This window comes from Protopterus annectens, chromosome 7.part0 (assembly GCF_019279795.1).
Source record: "Protopterus annectens isolate FY-2018-M chromosome 7.part0, PAN1.0, whole genome shotgun sequence".
In the NCBI taxonomy this organism is placed as follows: Eukaryota; Metazoa; Chordata; order Ceratodontiformes; family Protopteridae; genus Protopterus; species Protopterus annectens.
The window spans coordinates 929,233,015-929,258,906 of NC_056739.1; the positions used below are offsets into that span (position 1 = coordinate 929,233,015).

The window sequence follows — 25,892 nt, forward strand, 5'->3', positions numbered from 1 at the left end:
TTTCCTGTGCCCATCTTGAGCAGAGCCACAGAAGTGATCCCCAGGGTGTATTTCCTATTTCCCATCCACTCATCAAGATTTTCCTTGAAGAGTGCTAATGAGGAACTTTGCTTGACATAGATGGGTAGCTTGTTCCAGAGTATGGGAAGTCTCTGGGAGAGGAATATATCCCTCCAACATGTCCTGTTTATTGTGGTGACAAGGTTTAGGTCCCTAGAGCATGTAGCTCGGAGGGATTGGGCTTTCTTTAGGTGCAGCATGTCCACCAGCTCTGGGTTTGACATAGCTTTATATGTTAGGCAGAGATCACCTCTGAGTAGGTGATATGCTACGGAGTAAAGCTGGAGTTTTTTGAGACGGTCAGTGTAGGGCATGTGTTTGAGGTTAGTAATCCTCTTTGTGAGGTACTTCTGTGGCCTTTCCAGCTGCTGCAGATGTCTTGTGAGGTACATTCCAAAAGGGGCGTTGTACTCCATAATGGGTCTAATGAGTGTCGAGTAGAGGGGAATAATGACCTCTTTTTTCCTGGGTGAGAACCCTTTTGTGATAAGGTGTTCCTGACTACTATGTCAATGTGATTATCAAAGGAGAGGCTACTGTCCACCGGTCCTAAGGTGTCTTATCACACATTCACCTATGTGGTAGTTCATGGGTACAGAGTTTTTACCAAAGGGGATGACAGTGCACTTTTTGGCATTGAGCTTGAGGGCTCTGACACCAGGCATCTGTCTCAGTGACATACCTGCATTTTTATTTTTTTAAATACATTTATTAAATTATTACTCGACATAGGCAAACATACATTAACAGAAATGAAAACAAATTGTATGAACATTTTTTTTTTATTATTTACATGCATTATACATCACACATCTTTTCTTTGTAACTGCCCTCACTCCAACATTACATAAATTGCTGAATCTCTGCCCTTAAACCTCCCTCCTCCTCCTGAACATCACTCTACATGTATTGTTCCCACTGTTTCCATTAATTTCTGTGTAATTTGCTCCAACCCATTTCTGAAAATCCCGCTTCACTTCTTTTATGTCTTTAATAATACTCAGTACTTAAAATACAGTTAGTTTAGACTTTGAGTTCTATTTTCTAATAATTGCTTTTTTTTGGCAGCCAGCAGAATTAATCAGGAATTACTATGTCTAGGCAGTTCCGATCCTGTGTCCTAGTTCAAAATAATCATTTCTTTAGTTACAGCCATTTGCTCATCCAATATTAATGACGTACTCTAGAGGGAATTTTTTTAAATCTGCAAACTCGTTACACTCCCAAAACACGTTTTACCTCTTTCTTCATTATCAAACCTCCAACATTTGCTATCTACCTAAGGAAAAATTCCTTGAAGTCTGCTTGGAGTATAAAAATACCTGTGCAAATACTTGCAAGCAAAGATCCTAAACTTTCTTGACTTTGCTGCATACTGGGTGCCATACATACGTTCTCCCATTATTCTGTTGTAAATTGCTTTTCCAGTCTCTCTCCTCGGTCTTTTTTATTCATGCAGTATTTTGTATGCTGTACTAACCATGCCTTCTTCAACATTAGCTTCTGTTATACATTCAACTAAAAACTCTACCATAGCACGTCTTTCACTTGCAATTCCCCTCGGCCTTTTTTTTTTTTTTAACCTATACACTGATATCACTCACAGGTAAAGAAGCTAGTCTCTAGCCTGCAATTCAAATGTCTTCTTGGCCTCATGCCACTGTATTACGTTTCTTGTTCTAGTTATTTGTTCCCAATGTCTTGGTTCCTTTGCCAGTTTTCTCCAGAAAATTTCAGCCCCTCTTGCCTAATTATCTGCAGTCCTCCTCGTTGTCATGTGTATTGGCAAAATCTCCATTCTCCATTCTCATGTCGGTTTAGTTCTTAGAATACTTCTTGCTGCTCTATGAATGTACTCATTTGTATGGTTATTTTCCTTAAGGATCTGTGTTTTCTTACATATTTGAGGAGGACATTGCACTTTTTTCTGTGATCCATTTGCTCAAGGAGAACTGAATTTCTGGTTGAAGACCTTAAAGTCAGTTTGTAAAGCCAGCAAGTGAATGTGATACAAAGTGCTTTCTCTGAATATTTAATAATAGTAACTGTTACTGCAACATAATTGGATTTCAGAACTTCAAGCTGTGTTGTGTGGTTAAACTTTTCATATTTTTTCTGATGATATTGTGAGTCTGTTTGCATTAAAGAATGCAAGTCTCTTCTAGAAGTAGCGTTGGAATTTAGTCCAAACCAGCAGATTAACCCTCAGCTGTTTTTCATGCAATACAAACTTGAAAGGCCCTTTAAAATTTGCTAGGTGTTAGAAGAAATTTAAATATTATTTTATTTTTAGTGACTACATCAGATGAAATGGTTATTTTTATTTGTTTTATTTAAGGGGTAAATGGTAAACTGACCAACAGCAGACTGTATGTGTTGAGATGTCCTTCCATATCACTGTTGCAGTATTCTTCACTAAAGGGATCCCCTGACAAGGTTAGCCCAATGTCTGGCCAGCATATCAAAGCCTTAGGATTTTAAGGATGTTGTATGTCACACGTATGCTCCCCACTCACTGTGTAGGGCATAAAGGTGACGTATGGACATACGTACCTCAGAACTTCTTTGCCACCAGAAGAATCACTCAGGATTATTGGGTTCTGTCCATCATTCGTCAGGGATACTTCATGGTATGGAAATCCCTTCCTCCTTTTCTGGGCATTCCTCAACCTTTTCAGGAACAGCTGCCCTTTTTTCTAGATGTACTTCAGGGCCTTTTGTCTCAAGGCATCATCCATGCAGTTTCTGTTCCACAAAGGTAGAAGGGATTTTATTCCAGAATGTTTTTGGTTTCCAGGAAAGAAGGCACCTAGAGGCCCATTCTGGACCTTTCTCAGCTCAACACTTTTATGAAGAGCCCTTCCTTCTGAGTGCTGTTCCTTTAGACTCTGTTTCCTCTACTTCTACATCAGGCTTTCTTGGTCTCAAGGATGCCTATCTTCACATCTCTGTTCATCTATGTTTCAGGAAATATTTGCATTATTCTGTTTCTTCCTTACATTTCAGTTCTCCGCTCTGCCCATTGGCCTCTCCACTGCCCCAAGGGTTTTCACCAAATGCCTCTGTCCTGTGATTGCCTTTTGCAGGATGAATGGAATACAAATCTTTCCTTACCTGAACAACCTGCTCATTCAGGCTTCTTCCCCAGAGACCTTGCTTCAACACCTGCACTATGCTATTTGCCTCTTGTAAAGCCTAGGGTTTATGATAAACTTCCAGAAATCATTCCTGACTCCTTCTCAGGATCATGTTGGTTGCAGACCATTCCTATGCTAATTTCCCTGCCACCACCTAAAGCTCTTGATCTAATTGCCTTTTTTCAATCCCTTCCTCCTCATATCTCAGTTACAGCCGTAGAATTTCTAAGGACTCTGGGATACGTGGCCTCCACCATTCTTATGCTACCTCTGGACAGACTGCATAAGAGGAAGCTACAGTGGTTCCTAAAGTCAGTATGGCCCCAACACTGTCATCCTTTAGACTTTCTAGTCCCTCTTCTTCCATACCACAAACTAGAGCTTCAGTGGTGGATTCATCAGCTCTCTCTCAACCCAGGGCTACCTTTTCAGTCCCAAGTCCCCTCCCAGGTACTCTTTTCAGTTGCCTCAGATGCAGGTTAGGATGCTTCTTTTGAACATTTCAAGGTTTAGGGTCTTTGACCTGTTCATCTGAAAGCAGACCATATCAACGTCAAGGAGATGAGAGCACCCCTTGCTCTTTAGGACTTTCAAACTCTCCTTATTACAGGGCCTCTCAAAATCTTTACAGACAGTACCACAGTGATGTGGTACATCAACAAGCAAGGGGGAGGGGGACAAGATCCTACATTCTGTATACACTAGCTCTTCAGATTTGGAATCTGGCTGTCCAATATCAGGTGACTGTTCAGGCTCTTTATATTCCTTCAGAACAGAACATTTTGGCAGGTTGTCTGAGCAGGTCCATAATACAGGCTCGTGAATGGATAGTTCACAGAGATGTGTTTCTGGACATTGTCCACCAGTGGGGTACTCCTCAGGTAGATCTTTTTGCCTCCTCTCTGAACAGACAATTTTCCTCTCTCTTTTGCACCAGAGTCCCTTGTCCTCTGACATGGAAGGTGGGCACCCTATCTTTTTCTTGGAAGGGGATGTTTCTGTACACCTTCCCTCTCCTTTCTCTCATACTGAGGATCCTACTCAAGGTAAAGCAGTAGTCCCCAAAATCTTGTTGGTAACTCCCTTTTGGCTCAGACAGCATTGGTTCCTTATTCTACACTTAGCCAAGGGCAGTCACCACAAATTACCTCACGGGGGGGGGGGACCCACTCACACAAGACGAGGGGTCTCTCATCCATCCTCAGTTGTACACTCTTCAAATGACACTGTGGGTGATAAGAGTTTTGATCCTTTTAGGCAACCTTTTTCTGAGGACATGCTTCAAGTTATGCAAGAGGCCAGGAAACCCACTACCAGGAAATCCTGTGTGTCCAAATGTAAGAGATTTTCTATCTGGTGCCTTGCTTGTAACCAGGATCCACTTTCTGTGGAGATTCCTCTGGTTCTCTCTTCCTTGTGCAAATTGCTCCATGAAAGGGTTGGCATATTCTTCAGTTAAAACTCACCTATCAGCTATTGTTTGCCTTTATCTCCTCCCCTGGCCTCTAGGTTTCAGGACAAACAATTTTTTAAAGGCATCTGTAGATCAGAGTGTAACGTGCGTGTGCTATGTCTTTAAGAAGCATGGGAGGCTGTGTGTGCATGTATAAATTCCAGACACGTGCAATCCCTAGTGCCATTTTGTAGAAACAGCCTGTGAGTGAGCATGTGTGATCGCAGCAGTTACTTTGTATATAAGTTACTTAGTCATAGTCAGTAGCCTCTACAGTAATGTGTTTGTATAGAATAAAGCTCCTTAAACATAACCCAAGAAGACTCATTTGTTTGTGTACCAACACGAAAGTGACATGGTGTCAGAACCAGGATGGACAAGAGAAGAACATTTGGAGCCATGAGATGTAAAGACAGTGAAGGTAAAACCGAGAGAAAACAGTGCAAACACAATCAGATAGAGTCAGAGGTAATAATAAAAAATACATATTATTTACTCTATGCAAAGAGGCAAGAAAGGGCATTACAAAGGAACAAACTGCAGTATCAGGCAAGCAGAAAGTACAAAAAGTTTGTTAACTAAAGAAAATGTTTAAGATAAAAGTATTTGACAAGACAATTGACCTTAAAGTGCAAAATGAGTATGTTTAAGGCAAATTAAACATGTTTAAGACAGACTGAGTGTGTTTAAGGCAGAATGGACATGTTTAGAGTAAAACAAGTAAAAAGAATGTAATAAGAAAGGAAAAAGAAGACAGTAAAAATAAAGCAAGGCGACTGCTTGTGTTTGGGCAAAGTGTTGTATTTGGGCATAACTGCAACTTTGTGTTGTATCAAGGGCGTAATTAAAGTTATTTTAAGTATTTCAGAGTGTATACAAGTGCTTACAATGTTTGTTTATTACTTTGCATGTATTTCAGAGAGTTCACTGTGTGCAAAGTACAACTATTTCATTTAATCCAGTCAAAGCATGATTATGTGAAGAAAGGTTCTTGTGCTTGGTGTGTCTATTCGCAAAGTCCGCCATTACAGAGTGCTTCTTGTACTTTAAAGAGTTCATAGGTAAGTACTAGGCTATCGGCCCTAGGGCCTATACAAGCCTAGCCAAACAAGGCTCCCTGGCTTTCGCCACCCAAGAAAATTATTTTCCTGTGCCCCTGTCGAGCAGAGCCACAACAATGATCCCCGGGGTGAATTTCCTATTTCCCGTCCAATTGTCAAGATTTCTCTTAAAGAGGGCCAATGAGGAGCTTTGCTTGACATGATTGGGCAGCCTATTCCAGAGCAATGGAAGTCTCTGGGACAGGAATCTATCCCTCCAGCATGTTCTGTTTATTGTAGTGACAAGGTTTAGGTCCCTGGAACGTGTGGCTCGGAGAGATTGGGATTTCTTTAAGTGTAGCATGTCCATCAGGTCTGGGTTAGACATGGCTTTGTACATTAGGCAAAGGTCGCCTCAGAGTAGCCAATATGCGACAGAGTAGAGTTGGAGTTTTTTGAGACGGTCAGCCTATAACATCTGTTTGAGGCCAGTAATCCTCTTAATGAGGTATTTTTGTGGCCTTTCCAGCTGTTGCAAATGTCTTGCAAGGTACATGCCAAACAGAGCGTTGTACTCTATGATAGATCTAATAATGGATGAGTAGAGAGGAATGATGACCTTTCTTTTTCTGGAGGAGAACTCATTTGTGATTAGGTGTGCCATGCAGACGTATTTCCTGACTACTGTGGTGACGTGATTATCAAAGGAGAGACTACTGTCCACCTGTGTCCCAAGGTCTCTTATCACACTTTTGGTGTTTAGTAGGTTACCGCCTATGGTATTTTTCCCAAAGGGGATGACAGTACACTTCTTGGCATTGAGCTTTAGGCCATGACTTTGACACCAAGCATCAGTCTCAGTGAGGCCTCTTTGTAGAATGTCCACATCCTTAGATGAATCGTTTATGGCTCCTAGTTTGCAGTCATCTGCGAATTTCATTAGCCAGAGACCACCTGTATTAGCCTGGACTTCAGAGAAGTAGATAACGAACAGGAGAGGACCCAGGACCGAACCCTGTGTTACTCCACTTGTCACTGGTCTGAAGTCTGATTTGGAGTCGGCTACTTTCACTGTGTGGGTTCTGCCAGTGAGCCAGTTGTTCTCCCATCTTGTGAGATAAGGATTTAAGCCTAGTCCAGTGAGTTTATCTATAATGCCAGAGTGGGGAATGGTGTTGAAAGCTTTGGCGAGGTCAAGATAGGCTGTGCACACCACCTTACCCTCGTCTGCGGCCTGCATTTTGGGGACATTTTAGTGTATTGCATGTAGTCATTTGCAGAGTGCAAATACTTCAAAAGATACTGAATTTGGGCAACAGAAGTTTGATTTAGTCCCATTGTACAGTTGGATGATATATTTCTTACATTGATAGAAGATGTTTCTTACAAAAGATTACAAGAGTTTTACAGTACTTGTGAATTGCTCAATTGCATAGTAAAGTTCTTGAATGTTTCTCAAAGTGATGACTTTGACAAGTGATGGCACATGACTGTAGCATTCCTGCCTTTGTCGATAAAGTTCCAAGCGATTACTTTAACATTTCTACCTTTACCAATTCCGTAAGCATGCTGAGTGATGACAAATGACTTTAGCATTTTTGCCTTTACCAATTATTTTATTTTTTTATTTATTTATTTTACATTTGTTAACCGGGATTGTCCGACTGAGCTGAAGAGCCCTTTTTCAGTGGAGGCCCAGGGAGAAAAGCTCCATACAATTTTCATTATAAATTAGCATTAAACAGCAATGTTACAGGATTATTACAAGGCATTAAGTAGCAATACAATGTTATACAGTGTCAATAATCAGGAGTATAGCAAAACTATTTCAAGATATATAAAAAGAAATATGTCATTAAATGAATATAGTTTTTGGGGTAAGTGGTTACAAAAACTCAGTTTTATCATGTAGTTGCATAAAGGCAAGACAATTACAATAGAATGTTTCTCTGAGATGATTTGCTTAGTAGAGTTTAGAAGACAGTAGAAAGAGGAGTCAAAGAAGATTAGAGAGAGCTAGTGAGAAGAGCGATTTAAGGGCAGAAAGTAGATTAAGGTATGAGAAGTAGGGGATGTTTAAGGAGGGAGAGTGCAGTGGCATGACCAGTGACTTTTAAAGTGCTCTTTGGTGGCTGTCTTAAATTGTTTAGGATGTGTAAGGGTCCTAATTTCTAGTGGGAGCCTATTTCAGGCAATAGTGGGGTGATAGCTGTACATGTTGCATCCAACTTTAGACTTGGGTTTGTAGATCTGTAGTAGGTCTTGATTAGAGCTTCGGAGAGGTCTGGAGGGAGAATAATGGGAGATGAGAGGGGATAGTGCTGGGCAGTAGGAAGGCTGGTATAGGACAGAATGGATGATCTGGAGCTGAGAGAAGAAGAAGCTGGTGGGGTAATTCAAGCCAGTTTAGGTGTTTTAGAAAGAGACAGTGATGGGATTTGTAGGTTTGTTGGGCAGCAAATCTAGCAACCTTGTTTTAGGTAGATTTGAGTTTGGTCAGGAGTGCTGAGTTAAGATTTGTGAGAATTTGAGAACTGTACATTAGACTGGGTAGAAGGTCGGTAAGAGAGAGAGTAATCTTAGCTTCAGAGGTAAGCAATTTATTGTTACGGTAAAGGAGTCCTAGTTCTGAATGAGTCTTTTTGATACAGTTATTAACATGCAAGTCAAATTTAAGCTGATAGTTGATGGTTATGCCTAAGAGTTTAGTGCTGGATTCTACCTGAATGGGAGTGTTATTAAGGGACTGTATGGGGAAGAATGGTTTAATATTGTTGAACATTTTAGGTAGGAAGAGTAACAACTTTGTATTTTTAGTGTTAAGGATGAGCTGGTTGTTGGAGAGCCATGTTTCATCTAAGTTAAAAGATGCCGGAGTAGCTGAGAAGAGCTTAGAGGGAGAGTTGGCTGGGGTAATGACTGTAGCGTCATCTGCGTATTGCAGTAAAGATGACTGAGGACCAGAGGTATAGAGCTGATTAGTAAAGGTATTAAAAGTAAAGGCCCTAGGATAGACCCTTGAGGTACACCCATTTTTACAGGGAGAGGAGGGAAGAGTGCAGGGTGCCATCTCACTGATTGAGATCTATCAGTGAGGTAGCTGGAGAACCATGCAGCAGTATCAGAGGAGAAGTTGAGGTTATGCAGTCTGTGCAGCAGAAGAGAGTGTGAGACAGTGTTGACAGCTTTTGAGAGGTTCCTAGAATAGGCAAGAAATACGTTTGTGGTTGTCCATGGCTATAGAGACAGTGTTGAAGGATAATAGAGCTGTAGTGGTGCTATGTTTGGGTCTGAAGCCGTGTTGAGTGGGTGTAAGCAGCATTTCGTGTATTAGATACTGCATAACTTGTTTATGAATACATTTTTCTAGTACTTTAGAGAGAGGGGAGAGGTTAGCGATAGGTCTAAAGTTGGAAATATCAGAGGAGTTACCTCAATTGTGTATAAGTAGAGTGTAGCATTGTTTCCAGATGGAAGGGACTTTAGATTCAGAGATAGAGCGATTAATTAGGATAGATACAGGGAGAGCAAAAGAGTCAGCTGCTAGTAGAAGAAAAGTGGAAGGAATATTGTCAGCTGGTGCTGAGCATAGTTTTAATTTATAGAGTAGAGTTTTGATGTAGCTAGTAGGTACAGGTTTGAGGGAGAAGGTATTTGAGGAGGTAGTATTAGGAGTAGGTTCAGAAAAGTTGGAGATGTTAGTAGTAGAGGAGTTTGGGTTAGGGTTCAGTAGCTTAGATATTGAATCGATAAAATAGGTATTGAAGATAGTGGCAGTTTCTTCAGATGTCTTGTCTGGGCATGGATTGGGGGAGCTAAGATTACGAGGATGTAATATTTGGTTAATAGAGTTCCAGAATTTTTTAGGATTAGATTTTAGGGCTGTGGGAGGTTTGTTATAGAAGTCCTTTTTATCTTTGTGTTTTTTGTCAGATTTCTGAAGTTCTTTATATTTTTGCAAGTCTGCAGGGAGCTTAGTTTGTGACCATTTTTTCCATAATTTGTCTCGTTATCATAAGGCTATGTGGCTTTTGAAAGCCATGGAGATAGGGCGGACTTAATTCGGACTTTGCGAAGGGGAGCAAGTGAGTCTAAGATGCTAAGTAAAGTGGAGTTGAAAGCTAGGGCTGCTTCTTCTAGTTGGAGTTGGGTAAGGAATTTCCAGTTTATTTTAGAGAGGAGGGCATTAAAGGTTTCTGGATGGAAGTTAGAGAGCTTGCGACAAGTGATAAATCCAGGAGGTTTTGAGAAGTGGGGAGTGAACCTAAGCACTTTTATACAGGAGTGATCGTTCAGGATGTTTGATAGGGTTTCAGAGTTATGATGTTTGGAAGGATTAGATACAAGTACCCAGTCAATAAGAGTACTAGATGTGTGAGAGTTGTTTGTATGAGTAGGTTGGGAGGTTATCTGTGTAAACCAGTATAGATTAATATAAGTATTAGAGTTTGGATTACTGAGAGTTAGCCAGTTAATGTTGACATCCCCAAGGAGGATAGTTTCATTGGGGATGTGTTGAGAAAAGTATGAAAGAATATTTTGAAGCAGAGGAATGTTGTCTCCTGGAGGAATATAGATGGCTGCTACTTGATAGTGGTGTGGTCATTGATTTTAAGGTTAGCTGTAAGTAGTTTAACAGGAGAAAAGGATGGGATAGGTTTCATAATACTTGTAATGGTGAGGTGGTTGGAGTAGAGGATGGCTACGCCACCCCCTTTTTTGTTTTGGCGATCTATGTGGAGTATATTATAACCAGGGGGAGAATGTCTTTATCAGAGGTTTGGAGTTTTAGCCAAGTCTCTGTTAGGGTGATGACATCAAGGGTGTGGAAGGCTATCTAGGCATGGATTTCACTAACTTTGTTTAGAGTACTACAATCATTCGTAGAGTAAAAGGAAATATGTTTGTTTGGAGAGGATGAGTTTAATAAGTAGGAAGAGGTAGAGTTATGCATGGTGGGGTGATGAATGGGCCCAGGATTCGGATGCATGTCTCCTGATAGAAGCAGGGCTACATGAAGTTGGTAAAGTTTGAAATTAAATGGGTTGTAAGTCAAGTACTTAGTCTTGGTTTTAGAAGCTAGAGAGTGTGGGGGAGGAAGTTTGATTTTAGGCAGAGGGATGTTCATGGAAAAGATAGAGGAGGAGATTGTAATAGAGTACTGCAGAGATGCGAAGCACTTAGTATGGGGATTAGTGGGATCTCTATAGACGTGGTAATGGGGTAGTACAATATGTAAGAATGAGAAGGAGAAGTAATGGAGGCAAGAGAAAAATAGAGAGGGTTGCAAAAGCTATGGCCTAAGGTGGGGAAGTAGGATTGGGATGGAGTGAGGAGTGGGTAAGGGACTAGGAAAAGTAAGTTGTTGGACCTGTTAGAGAGTTGAAGTAAAAGTTAAGTGAAACAACCTGTAGGGGGAGTAGGAGATATGTAGGAAGGAGGAGGATTTGCAGCAGACTAAATTATGAAGTGATAAGTAGGGGATAGTAAGGTGTTTAGAATGTTTTAGCAGACTGGAAGGGGTGGAGTTAGGGGTGGAATAGATTACTTGGTTAGGTATAAATGAAATTATATGGGTGGGGTGGGTGGGAGGGGAGCAAAGTGAGCCCGAGCGAGATGGGCCAGGAAATGGCAGTCACCACAAGAAATAATCAGCAGGCCAGGAGGGAAACAGTAAGGAGCACACAGTGAGAGTCAGCAGGTGAGTAGAAGAGGTGAGGAGGTGCAGACAGGGAAGGAAGAGATGTTATAATGAGGTATGCGCAGGTATTTGCAGTAAGATAAAAAACAGTTGAAAGGAATCCAAAAATGAAAAACAAAGAGAGTATAGCTAACTAAGAGAGAGCTGACACTAGGGTAGCGACTAACTTATAGATGGCAGAGAGAGACAGAGGCAAGGTTTCTAAACAGGTGAGTATGGGGGGGGGGGTCTCAGTGGTATGCAGGTATCCTGTACAGTAGACAAAGTAAGACTAATTTCTGGTATGAGCTTAGAACATACTTGTAGTGTAAACTGGCTATACAATAGAGCACAGGCGTAATTCCAGGAGTTGGAGCAGTATCAGTAAAGGTAGACGCAGTCTTGAGGGAAGACGCTTTGCTTTTAAAACGTAGGGAAAACAGGAGGGGAGAGAAAGTGTTGTATATAAAAGCTAGGGAAAAAAACAAAAACAACAGAGGTACTATACACGCAACTACTGATAACAGCTAGAGAGGAGTTAGTTGAGATAAAATATGAAAAATACAGAAATAAATAAAGTACATATGATATTAACTTTACAGATTAGAGCAGTAACAATGTGAGACAAAAGTTCAGTAACTTAGTTCTGCTATAACACTTTCACATAACAATGGTAAAACTATTAACCATGATGACTTAGTGTAAAACAACCGACAATAAAAATTCTGGTGTAGTTCATGTAGTAAACATGTGCCATTTTGTAGCTGAAATAATCAAACTGAGATATGAGAATATAGCTAAACAGAAGTTCTATACTTTAACTCTTGAATTCTACAAGCCAGTTTGAGTTAAAACAATTTCGAAAATAAATGACTTTAGCATTTCTGCCTTTACCATTCCAAGAAGTTATGAAGCAAAGTCTGAGAAATTATGCCACAAAGCTTCGTAAAGCATTGAAAAGTTTGAAAAACAATTCCGCAAAGCTTTGTAAAGCATTTATAGCCAGAAAAAGCTATTTTGCAATGCACAGAAAAGCATCGAGAATTCTAAAAAGCTGTTTTGCAAAGCACAGAAAAGCATAGAGAAGTCTAAAAAGCTATTTCTCAAAGTGCAATAAAGCATTGTGAAGACCGAGAAGTTTATTTCACAAAGTCCAGTTATTTGAAAGTACTACGAGCTTGTTCATTCGTACAATTCCGAAAAGCTCAAAAAGAGAAAGTATAAGTACAGAGCACAAAAGCATTCAACAAATTGTGTTTATTCCAATTACTAATACACGTGTGTATATTTGTGTGTATTTACAAGACCCTTTGCTGGTATGTGTTAATATGGCAGACAGACTTCGAAAACCTCAACCACTTGTGTTTGATCAGAATATTGTAGAGAACTGGAGAATATTTGAGCAAGAGTACAATATTTTCATACAAGTAGCTTATGCAGATAGAGGCATGTGTCAAGGCATTTATTTTTGCTAAATCTAGCAGGATCTGAGGCCATGGAAGGGGAACGTTCATTTGTATATGCACCAGCAGTGTGTTAAGGTGAAGGTGCAGAACACCATATTGTTGTGCAATCTGAATCAAGGGAAGAACCTGAGTGTTTGAAGTGAAAGTTCAGAGAGATGTGCAACTCCCAGACAAACATTACATTAGAGAGGCATTTGTTTTACACAAGAAATCAGAAACCAGGGTAAACATTTGCAGCTTATATAACTGACTTGAGAAACAAAGCTAAAACATGTTGGTTTGGTGATTTGAAATCTGAGCTGATAAAGGACAGACTTGTATGTGGCATGAGTAGTGCTGCAGTGATTTAACTTTGTGACAGTGATTTGACATTAAGCAAAGCAATAGAGCTTTGTCAGATCCATGAGGTGATAAAGACATACGAACATACTTGTGAATGGTAAAAGCATGGTTTCAGTAAGCTCCAGAGTGAACGTAGATAGAATGCAGTACGTGGCAAACAGAAACAGGCCTAAGCAAGGGGCAGCCACAAAGTTTTCAAAGAAGGCACGAAGCTTTCAAAAAAAAAGTGCAGGCTCCACCGCCAGCTCAGTACAACACAAACGTGAATCAGCAAAACCCAAGTCTAGCTTTATTGTTAACTGTTACAATTGTGGTGCAAATCATGAGTCTAAAAGAGAGGCATATTTAGTATATGGTCAGCAATGCCACAAGTGTAAAAAGTGGAACCATTTCCAAATGTTTTGCAAATCAAGTAAGCCTCACTTAGTCGTAAAGAAAGATTGCACAAAAAAGCAAGTTGATCGAGTAAAGCTGAAACAGTCAGCTTTTTACGTAGATAGTGTATCAGTACTTAGAGAAAGAGTTGATGCAGTAAACATATTAACAAGGGGTGAAGTGTTTTGTACAGTTCGGATCAATGGAAAATTTACAGAGCTCAAATTAGGCACTGGGTCAAAGTGTAATGTTATATCAGCAGACATTTGCAAAAGTGAGAACCAACGATCAACTCAATGTAACCGGCAGTGCGAGACTTGTTGCATATGGAGGTGAAGAAATTCAAACCCAAAGTTCAGTAATACTTTCATGTTATCTGGCTGAGAACTGTTACAGCTTATTGTTCTATGTAGTCTGAAGACCAGAGCAGTCTTTAGCAATGCAAAATAAAGTCAAAGCTCAGTTGGATAAGATGGTGCAGCAAGGTGTGGTTTGTCCAGTTGCAGAACCAACTGAATGGGTGTCATCCATGGTGGTTGCTCATAACAAAGGCTTCTACGAAATCAGAATATGCATTGATCCTAGAGATTTGAGCAAAGCATTAAAAAGGGCACATAATCCAATGCACACAGTTGAGGAAGTTGCAGTGTATTTTCTGTTTTGGATGCAAAGAGTTCATTTTGGCAAGTGATGCTTGATCGTAAATCCTCATTTTTAACTACTTTTGGTACCCATTTGACAGAGACAGATTCCTAAGGATGCCATTTGGAATAAATTCTGCAAGTGAAGTCTTTCAGTGTGCAATGGAACACATTTTCCCAGGTTATCCTTGTGCCATAATAGTAGACGATCTATTAGATAGAGGCAAAAGCTAAGCAGTGCATGACCGAAACCTCAAGGAAGTTCTAGGCAAAGTAAACTTGAAGCTCAATCCTCTGAAGTGCAGATTCAGACTTCCAGCAGTGACCTACATAGGACATTTGTTTACAAGTACAGGCTTAAGACCTGATCCAACCAAACAAACAGCTATTTTAGAGATGTCAGTATCAGAAAATGTGCAAGGTTTACAGCGTTTTTTTGGGCAAATGTATACCGCACTTCATGAAGTTCCCAGCACCTTTGAGAGAGCTAACATGCAAAAATGTTGTATGGTCATGGTTGGAACATCATCAGAAAGCATTTGATTACCTTAAGCAGAAAATTGCCACCCCACCTACGTTAAGATGCAATGATGTGAATAAACCAGTTGTTCTTTCCTGTGATGCTTCAAAATTTGGTCTTGGTGCAGTTGCATCTAGGACAGGAGGAGCTTTTGGTGATATTTTTAACATGTTCCAAGTTTCATGTTTATATTTATGGTAGAGCTATCCAGACTGAAACTGATCATCAGCCTCTAGTTACCATTCTAATGACGCCTATGCATTCCGCTCCAGTGATAATTACAAAGAATGATGCTCAGATTGCAAAAGCACAGTTTCAGAATGGTCTGCACTAAGGGTAAATTGCTCTGTCTGGCTTGCATCTTATCCATAATGCAAGTACAGCAGAACAGCTTGATATTGAAACTTTTGACTTTGATGTAATGTCAGTGCGTAATTTTTCCACCACTAGACTTGATGAGTTGAGAGATCACACTACGACTGATCCAATTTCAAAAAAGCGTAATCACTACATCAGTGCCGGATGGCCATCAAAGCAATCTAGTGCATCACCTGAAGGTGCAGTTGTATTTTCCTTACAGAGATGAATTATTGATGGAAGATAACATTATTTTCAAAGGTACTAAAATTGTTGTTTCTGCTTCCTTACAGCAAGAATATATTCAGATTTTGCATCGTGGTCACCCAGGTTTATTATCCCCTAAGAGAAGTGCAAGAGAACTCGTATTTTGGCCTTCATTATCAAAAGACATTGATAGAGTTCTTTCTTCTTATTCAATATAAATAGTACCAGAGCACCTTTGCAAAGAGAACCACTTCAGCTAAATCCAATACTTGAACTACCTTGGTCTACTGTAGCAACTGATATCTTTGAGTGGAACAATCAACACTACTCGGTTTTGATAGACTGTTGTTTGAATTAGTTTGAGGTTGATCTGCTACCAAATTTAACCTTAACAGCTGTTATTACTAAGTTGAAATGTCATTTCTCAGTTCATGGTAGTCCACACAAACTTTATTCTGACAATGGTATTCAATTTACTAGCTAGTTGTTTTAGAAATTTGCAAGAGAATGGAACTTTTTACATGTCACTAGTAGTCCTGAATATCCTCAATCCAGTGGTCTAGCTGAACGAGCAGTACGGAGTGCAAAGCATTTACTTGAAAAGTCAAAGCATGACAGTAGAGATGTATTCTTGAATTTATTAATCTTAGAAACATACCTCGTGATGATATTTTTGGCTCACCTGCTCAAAGACTACTTTCCAGATAAACTAGCACTGCGCTATTTCATCCAGTTTGTTACAGCCTAAATCTAAGAACAACAAAACCATCAAGGCTCAATTGTTTAAGAAGCATAATATCCAGAAATCTAGTTACGACAGCTCAAGCAGATTACTTCATTCGTTGAGGAAAGGAGAGATGGTACGAATTCAGACAATGAAAGGTTTTGATCGAATAGGGCAGATTATAGGCATCTGTGCAGAGCCGAGATCCTATTTGGTAAGCTCAGAGGGTGTGAAGTATAGGAGAAACCACAGACACCTTCCTGTACCAGAATCATCATCATTGCAATCACAACATTGTATCTGTGATGCAAACACTAAATCAAGAATGAGTCAGACATTGTTTCTAGGCCAGAATGTGTTCAAAAGTCTGATTCTGTTCCAGAAAGTAATTCGAACATTACACAGGTCAACCATTTTGCAGAGACTGTCCCAGTTCTGATTCTCAATTTTATGTCACTCATTGTGGACGAGTTTCTAAGCCTTGTGTGAAATACACAGCAACATGGACTTGATTGTGTGTGTGTGTGTGTGTGTGTGTGTGTATATATATATATATATATATATGTGTGTGTGTGTGTGTGTGTGTGTGTGTGTGTGTACTTAGTATTGTATAATACATGTCTTTAGATTATCTGTGATTTCTGCATGCTAAATAGTCTCACGACAAATTGCATAATCTATTTCTCAATGAGGGAGGATGTAGATCAGAGTGTAACGTGTATGTGCTGTGTCTTTAAGAAGGATGCGAGGCTGTGTGTGCACATATAAATTCCAGACACGTGCAATCTCTAGTGCCATTTTGTAGAAACAGCCAGTGAGTGAGCATGTTTGATCGCAACAGTTAGTTTGTATATAAATTACTTTGTCGTAGTCAATAGCCTCTACAGCAAGGTGTTTGTATAGAATAAAGATGCTTAAACAGAACCCATAAAGACTTGCTTATTCGTGTACCAACACGAAAGCGACAGCATCCTTCATATTAGACCCCCTAGGAAGCCTATTCCTTCTTCCTGGGACCTTCATTTTGTTGTTGAAACATTGACTCGAGCTCCTTTTGAGCCGGTGGCTTCAGCTGTCTAGCCGCATTGTGCATGGAAGGCTGTTCTTTTGCCCCTTACTTCAGCTAAGAGAGGGTCTGAGCGTCAAGCCCTTATGGCTGTTCCTCCTTTTTCAGGTTTTCATAGGAACAGGGTGCCTAGCTGCACTAATCCTTCTTCCCAAGGTGGTTAATTGTCTCTTAATCAGTCTATTAATTTGCCTACATTTTTTCCTTTTCCGCAGTCTACCAGTGAGATGGTTCTTCACACCTTGGATTTGCATAGGCAGCTCAGATATTACTTTAAGACTAAAGCCATTCACAAGTCTGAGCAGCTTTTTATTTTTTTTTTTCATCCTAGATCTCTAGGTTTGACTGTTTCTAAGCAAACCGTTTCATCATGGATATCTAAGGCAATTTCATTTTGTTATTCTTTCATGGGAAAAGTCTTTCTGCCTCAGTAAAGGCTCATCCTACCAGGACTGTGCTTTCCTCTGGTGCTTTTCTGAAAGGATTGCATGATAACTCTATCCTTGAGACTTCTGTCCACACCATCACTGAGCATTACAAGTTGGATGTTGTTTCTGCAGCAAGTGCTGGCCTTGCCAGAGCTATCCTGCATGGGTTTCTTGAGGGCACTTTTGAGCCTTCCTCCTCCAAAGTTTCCTCTTAGCTTTTGTACTCTTCCTTCTGTGTGGATTACTGCCACAGTGATATGGAATACCTGGTACAGTTGGATAAACTCTCGCCACAACAGTAGATGTCCTTCTCGTCACTGTTGCAGTATTCGCTCCCCCCTCCTCCCCATTTTCATTACTCCTCCTTTTCTCCTTATGGATGCACATGTTCCTCCTTTTTTCCTTGGACTGTTGTTCTTCCTGGGGCATTTCAGATCTGAGGTATGCACATCCTTATGTCAGCTTTATACCGTACACTTTGAGCAGGTACATACATGTGACATATAACTTCCTTAAAATCCTAAGGCTTTGGTATGCTGGCTGGACATTGGGGTACTCTTGGCAGGGGATCCCTTTAGTGAAGAATGCTACAACAGTGAAGAGAAGGACACCTACTGTTGTGGTAGGAGTTTACACAACTGTACTGTCTTATTACATTTTCCTATAGGGAAAAAGAGAAAAACCCTTCCTGGGTCATTAAGTACAGTTCCATAAAAGCAGATGCATTGTTTTAAACTATTTCTGTGCAAGTTATTTGGGAGGATGCCACTTTGTCCAAGCTTGGTATTTCTACTTAGCTATACAGCCAGAGATGCAGTCCAGGGACAGGACGGTATTTGGAGGAGTAGTCCTTCAGTGGTATCTTTCACTGATTTTTCATTTTTCATTGAACTGCCACATCATCATCATCATCATCATCTTCTTCTTTTGGCTTTTCCTGGTTAGGGGTCGCCACAGCGGATCACCTGTCCGCTCATGATTGGCAGTAGAGTTTTACGGTGTCAAGTTGCCAGCCCGGCTCCCAACCTTCCACAGAAGGCACACACATATGCACTCACTCACGCCTAGGGCCAATTTAGTGTGTCCATTCCATCTACAGCATGTCTTTGAGATGTGGGAGGAAACCGGAGCTCCCAGAGGAAACCCACACGACCACAGAGAGGACATGCAGACTCTGCACAGAAGCACCCCAGCCGAGGATCGAACCAGAGAACCTCTTGCTGTGAGGTGACAACGCTAACAAACTGTCACAGCATCAAAAATAACCAAAAGAATGTAAAAAAACATTCTACATTCCAACTCCAAGATCTGACTACAGTTGGGAAAGGTAAAACCCCAATCCCAGCTGTACTGCAGTCTCAAACCCCCAGCTATTGTCACGCTTTAAACAGCGAGTGAAAGCTGGTAAACAAGAACTCAGTAACTATAAAAAATAAAAAAACTAACTGGCAAAGCAGTGAATTAAAACTATAAAACCTTTAATAAACACCCAAACAACACTAAAACAATACAATAAAAGATAAGAGAAGCGCTTTCCCGCCTACTCAGGGTGCTTTATCAGATCTAATTAAAATGCAATTAACAAAGCATTTATATACTAAAGCTACAGTATATAAATGCTTTGTTAATTGTATTTTAATTAGATCTGATGAAGCACCCTGAGTATGTGTGAAAGCACTTAATTTTTTCTTTTATTGTATTATTTTAGTGTTGTTTGAGTGTTCATTAAATGTTTTATAGTTTTAATTCTCCGCTTTGCAGGTCCGTATTTTTTATTTTGTATATTGTCATACTTTGATTTAACCATTCTGTGGTTTGGACTTGGTGTTTATTGTGTTGTTGATTTAAAGTAGAATCATTGATTGACATTACCAAGAAATAGGGCTATTTCATAGATACCTAACATTACTGTAAATCTTGAAGTTGTTTTTTGTCAGTAGGTCTGCAGCTTAACTTTTCTCCTCAAAGATTCAGAATAGTTTGATATTTCTGTGTTCTTGTATTTTTATTTGATTATTCTCAACAATATCTACTGCTGAGAAAGAAGAGTTAAAAAAACTTGACTGACTTTCCCTGAGGAGATTTCTTTGATGGTGGTATTGATGGAGGTTCTTTAGAGGAGTATCATACAAATAGACCGACATGAACAGAGGAGACAAAACTGCACATTAGTTCTTCTTCTTTCGGCTTTTCCCGGTTAGGGGTTGCCACAGCGGAACTCTGGTCCACTAATGATTTGCAGTAGATTTCTTTTTACGGTGCCGAGTTGCCAGCCCGATGCCCAACCTTCAACTAAGGCACGCCCATTCACGCATGTCTTTCGAACGCCACTCGACCACGGGGAGGACATGCAAACTTCACACAGAAGGCGCTCCAGCCGAGAATCGAACGGGAGAACCTCTTGCTGTGAGGCAACAACGCTATCGCTGCACCACTACGGCTTCCAAAAAACTGCGCATTAGTATTTATTCATTTAGTTACATTTCACCTGTTTAAGTAAGAGGGCTAGTCCTGTAACCATTTTTCACTTACAGCCAAGATCAGTATAAAACTCATGGAAAATTAAGTTCAGGCACATCTCCCTTACTCCAACACAATGCACAAGTATGCTGACAAAGAGGAGAAAATGAGAGAAATGTGTCATCTTCAGACTTTTATTGTTAGGCTGCTAAGCTTTGAGCAGGGTCTGTGCTTCCAGAAAGTTCTAATCAGTGTAGCATTTTTTATGTGCCCTGGTTCAGGGAGTTTATCAATGCATTCTATCCCCACCCCCCTTATGAGAGGCCAGGCTGAAGGGAATTCTGAAGAAAATCAGTAATGCACAGCACCACCAGTTTTTGAGTTCTTTATGAGAGGCTAGACTCATGGGCGTGCTCAGAGACATCGTTGATGCACAGCAGCATTAAGTGGCGTGATGCTGAAAACTAAGAGGATCCTGCTGCCTAAAATAGTCTCAAAGATACGGAGTTACAGTAAGTACCTACTTAATACATTTTTTAGCAGCCTGCCTATGTCATGATCGCAAAAGTAAAAACATTTTTCCCTCATTTTTTTAGGAGCAGTACCAGTTTCTTTACAAAGCAGTGCTGAGTTTGGTCAGCACAAAAGATAATGGAAGTGGTCCTGTGATACTGGACAAAAATGGTGCTGTTGCAGTCACTGATGAATCGGATCCAGCTGAAAGCATGGAGTCTCTTGTTTAAAATCCTGAAAGGCACTTAATTTGTAGAACTTTTGAGGACTGGGTGAACCTTTGAGGCCTTTTTTGCCAGACTCTAGGTTAAACAATAACCCAATTACTTTTTTACACTGATAAAAGTTTTTGATATTTATTTTTGCCATTGTATGTCTTAACGTATCCTACTGAGCGTTTGCACCTGTTTTTATTTCACACAGCAAAACAATTCTATCTAGTTTGCACTATTTGATCAGTGTTACTGTCTATAATGTTCTGATATAAAAGGGTTTAATAAGCTGTAATGTGACATTCCATTACATTCTTTTAGTAGTTGTCTTTACGTTTTTTTTTTTTTTTTTTTTACTAAATGACCCTCAAGTTCATTTAAATGTGAGGTAAGTTTGCTGCAGTAGTAGATATTGTTTTGCTTATGGATTTAGTCATCTTTTTTAATTGTCCTCACCATGCTGGTAAATGGTTAAAGATAAATTCTCTATTGTGGAGGAAAAAATGAAGGACTTGATGCCCTTTTAACAAAGTGCACTAGTGTTCCGCTGGTTTAGTATAACCTGTGGGGATGAAAACCTGTCTCCAGTTTTGCTTGTTCAGACAGTACCTGATTTTGTGCCACATGCATTGTGGAACGTGGGCATATATGTCTAAAGTGTCAAACTTCGCTCTTGGGACACAACAGATGCAGATCAGTAGTCCTAGAGGTACCCTTCAGTTGTTTTCAGAAAACAGGCATTACAAATAAATGAATATAAAGAGTTTGTTTGTCTTTACGGCTTTTCCCGGTTAGGGGTCACCACAGCGGAACTCCGGTCTGCTAATGACTGGCAGTAGATTTTTTTTTGGTGCCGAGTTTCCAGCCCAACGCCCAACCTTCAGCGAAGGCACACCCATTCAGGCATGTCTTTTGGAGGCCACTCGACCGTGGGGAGGACATGCAGACTCCACACAGAAGGCACTCCAGCCGAGAATCGAATAGGAGAACCTCTTGCTGTGAGGCAACACTACCGCTGTACCACAGTGGCTTACATAAATTAATATAAATAGTAAAATATGTTTTTGTTCAGCCTGCTTTTAGCTGTACTAATTTGTCATTGTTAATCCACACTTATTGGACTATAAAACCAAACTTTTACTTTGAATTGTAGTACTCTCCAGGTATACAAAATTCTTAAAAATATTCTGGTTGTATTTTTGTGTTTCACCTTCTAAGTTTGCGTATACACAACTAGCTGGACATTTTCAGTAGTACTCTCACATCATAAAAAAATAATTGGTTACAAGTCTGTCTGACTTTATAGTATCGATGCCTGTTTTTATTCCAAACTTTTTTTTATTACAAGTACATCTGTATGAAGTTAAGAGTTCCTTTAGTGGCCGAATGTGTAACTTTATTCATATTTTCAATCATAATTCTGTGATTTGACTAACAGTAGGGTCATAACCTCCCATCATGCAGCTGTTGCATTTAGCACCCTCAGCCTAGCTACAGTCAGTGCTGAGTTCCTGGATGTGAGAGAGGTTCCACAGACTCTAGATCTTCTTCTTGTGCATCCTAGGAGTCTTGTATCCAAGAGGAAACTTGAAATCACAACTGAATTGTCTGTCTGAAGGTTATTCTTCAGAGTTAGGTTTCATTCCATAGTCCAGCTGTGGAGTGGAGCACTCTTGGAAATTAGTAAGTTTGCTGTTCTGTAGAATGCAGTCCTATGCAAGTTCCGATTCTCCTTTTCCCTTTTATTGCTTGTTTGCTGGCAGAGTTTTGCAACAAAAAGCCAAGGCATGCTCCAGTCATTCAGTAGTGGTTGAGAAGAGCAAAGTTTCAGGCCTTTCAAATCTTTGCCTTTATTAAGACTATTCTGACATGAATACTGGCAGCTGTAGCACTGTGACTATGTGATTGCTTCCATGGCAGAGAACGGCTGATGCAGCATTCCCTTATGTTGCTCTCAAGAGCTAATCCCTGTTCATCCCAGCTCTTGGAGTTGTGCAGGCAAACAGGAATCCTTTGTTTTGGAACATCTACAAGTGGAAGACCTCTCTGTATGTGCCAACAGCTATGCTTTTCCTATTCAATTAGGCATATTGTCTGTCTTTTGTGTAGCATATGTGAGGTGTCTTTTTTTTTTTTTGATGCAGGTCTATTTTTCTTCACCATCAAATGGTAGATGTTCTTCCTCTTGATATAATGGAGGGCATGAGTCTGACACAGCATACACTAATGAAGTAGTCTCTGAAGGGATGTTTTATCTCTGGGCTTTGTTGACCACTTTGTGTCCACCTTGGAAACTAAATTTCAGTCAGTCATTTCTTCAATGAGTTCAGAAAGTCCTTAAATCCTAATCGTTTTCAAAGTCATGTGACTTGAGTATGATAAGTAAATGAACAATAACAGACAAATGCTGAGATTTATTTAGTAATATTAATGCAGTCTGCCTTTTAAATATATACACCAAAAAGTAGTTTTTAATGCAGATACCAAAAACTAAACACTCCACAAAATTATGTCAAATAGGTAGTAATAAAATTCAGACAATAAGTCTTAAGTTCAAGAAAAATAAATCTGAATTTGTAGCACTGACTGCAATGACCTAACACAAAACAAAATGCATTCAACTTCCTGGTTACACAGGCGACTGAACGGAGAAAAAGCAGAGTCGGTACAATTACACTTAAGGCTTAAAATGTGACCAAAGCCAGTGACAGTCCAATACTAGGCAGTGCCAAATATCTGGTATAACCAAAATCAGTGAAATACAGACTCGTCAGTGATCCATACACCACTACTTAACACTTCCTTCGCAGTCCCTGTTGCTGGCTGAAGAAGGAGCTCTACAAATCATACTGTCATGACCACAAAAGTTACCTTAAGCTCTAGCAGAACACATGGTGCTTTGCTAATAAATATTCAGTAGTATTGGCAGTAAAAGCAAAGGTCCGCCATTTTGTGGTTTCATTCACACAGGAAAGTCTGAAACTGTCCTGGTACTCCGTTACCAGTGTATATCACCACAACAGTAGAGTCGCTACACAGCAGCAAATGTCTTTGAAAAAAAATATCTAAACTCCAGAGTCAACTAAATATATCTCTTATCATCCTGCCACTGTTCTAAGTTGTTGAACCAAAATGTCACTATAGCTCAAGAAAATGAAATGAGTGTTAGGCAGAATGACAACTAATTAAGATCAATATTAAAATGCGCAATTACAAATGTTTCATCCAGTGTCCTATGTACACTGACATTGAGATGACTGTTACATCGAGGTGTGGTAGTACTCAACTGTATATTTAAGAAGTAGGCAGTGTTGGGATGCAGGACAGTGTAATCCTTGCTGCTAAAATGTTTTAGATGTGTTAAAGTGAGTTCAGATTTTCACCATTTAATAAAAAAATAGACACTAGAAAGTAAATATGTTTTCTAACTTTCATCAGCTGTCACCGGCATCAGGAACCATTGTCACAATGGTGCTCTGTTTCTAAATGTTATAGAGAATTGATATGCAGGGCTTCTGTATGTAAACTGAGGATGGAAAACAAAAACTATGAAGTAACAAAATAAAAGGTGACAGTATTGCACAAACTAAGATGCAAAAACACAACAATCAACAGGTAAATCAAACTGCAATGTAATAGCACAGAACGTAATAAAAGTAAAAGCAACCTCAGCACAACTGGTACAAGCTACATTTTAAAAGACGTTATTTAGTAATATCTAGAAACATATTCTAAGTTTGTTCACTGCCAGACTGCCATCTCCTTCAGTGAAACCAGCTTGATTGTTCATTCGCCAGGTGACTACTTGGAAGAACTTCATGAATGGACATATTGTGTTTCTAAAACCGTCAGGTTCAGTGGACCTGATATTTGTGTCCTAGAAGGCATTATTTCTGATGGCTATTCTTACTATTCAGTGGAACTCAGTGCTTCAGACTGTTTTGTAAAGATCATTTCCACATTTTCCACAAGGATGGGGCATCTCTTAGACTAAATCCTTGTTTCCTCCATAGTGTAGACTCTGGGCAATCAGTCCTCTGGATGTTTTAGCGTGAAGGTGAAAATAAAGGAAAACATTCTTCAGAGTGCATATGTATCATTAATTAGTTTAAAACCTTATGCAAATTTTGCAGTTGTTTATATGCTTTTTTCTGGGAGGGAAGAATTTACCTTTGCCAGATTGATCGTAGTATAGATTGCTACGTGCACTGACATTCCTCATCGGATTAACTGACTGTTAACTGGTACGGTGAGGGAAATTCGACAAAAAGGATGGATACATGAAGTCCTTGTTTCAAAATAGCTTGTATGACATCAGGCATCTGTGCCACAGCCATCTTGTCATTGTGGCCTGAGTTAAGCACGGTCATTTGGACCTCCCTTGGGGGGGGGGGGGTCTGTTGCAGGGTTTTTGCCCTGAGAGGCACCTTCTGTGTTTTAAATTCCTACTTTTACTTTTTTAGTATTTTCGTCTGTGTGTTACACTGCTTGGGGTTCCACCCTGTGCAGAGGACATTTCAAAGTAGGATATAAGAAGTGTATAAAGTATTCGACTTCTGCTATATATGATCAGATTATGATCACTCAGAAACTATTTTGGTGATCAAATTTGACCAAAACACTAAAATAACATTCATCATAATGGTGCAAATTCAAACCAGTTTTGTTTTTATGCAGGGGTGTTGGGGAATGAGCAAGTCCTCCTGTATCCCCGTAAAGTTATGTGTACCAACTTCATATTTGTACAGCATTGAAGAAGGCTCCCCAAAAAAATGCATGCTGGTTTTGGGCAAACACTGTGTTCATTGTAATGTGGGCAAGCAAGCGATTTCTGAGGAATCATTATGTAAGGAAAAACGGGACAGCCATTATTCACCATATCAGCTGATCTTGTAAGGTTTCCGCTGCAGTAGGCACATTAATTCTGCCTTTCTCGCTCTTGCTCAGGTTGCTCCATCTGCTACATTGTAGCAGGAGAACCAGTCAAGAGAAGTGGCACAAGAGCGATGCATTCATGGTTTCAGCCTCACTACTGAAGGCCTGCCCAAAGATCACCTGATATGGTGAGTATTCAGATATCTTTTTATTTGCATATGCACTTACTGCAAATCCAGGTCTTTATAAGAAATATTAAGCCATTGAGTGTCATGTTCATCCCCCACCCTCACATCTGAAGGATTTTATATTGAACAATCATTTTCGTAGGTTGTC

At 39.9% G+C, this 25,892-nt stretch overlaps 1 protein-coding gene across 1 annotated transcript in view; it reads left to right on the top strand.

Moving 5' to 3' along the window:
* The window catches only part of PTPRG (protein tyrosine phosphatase receptor type G), a 3,415,981-nt gene extending 3,394,985 nt beyond the window's left edge, over window positions 1-20,996 (top strand). Inside the window, exon 31 of the mRNA XM_044077514.1 lies at window positions 20,553-20,996. Coding sequence (XP_043933449.1) covers window positions 20,553-20,699 — 147 coding nt within the window. The 3' untranslated portion in view covers window positions 20,700-20,996. The remainder of the gene's footprint in view (window positions 1-20,552) is intronic.
* Window positions 20,997-25,892: the final 4,896 nt, after the last annotated feature.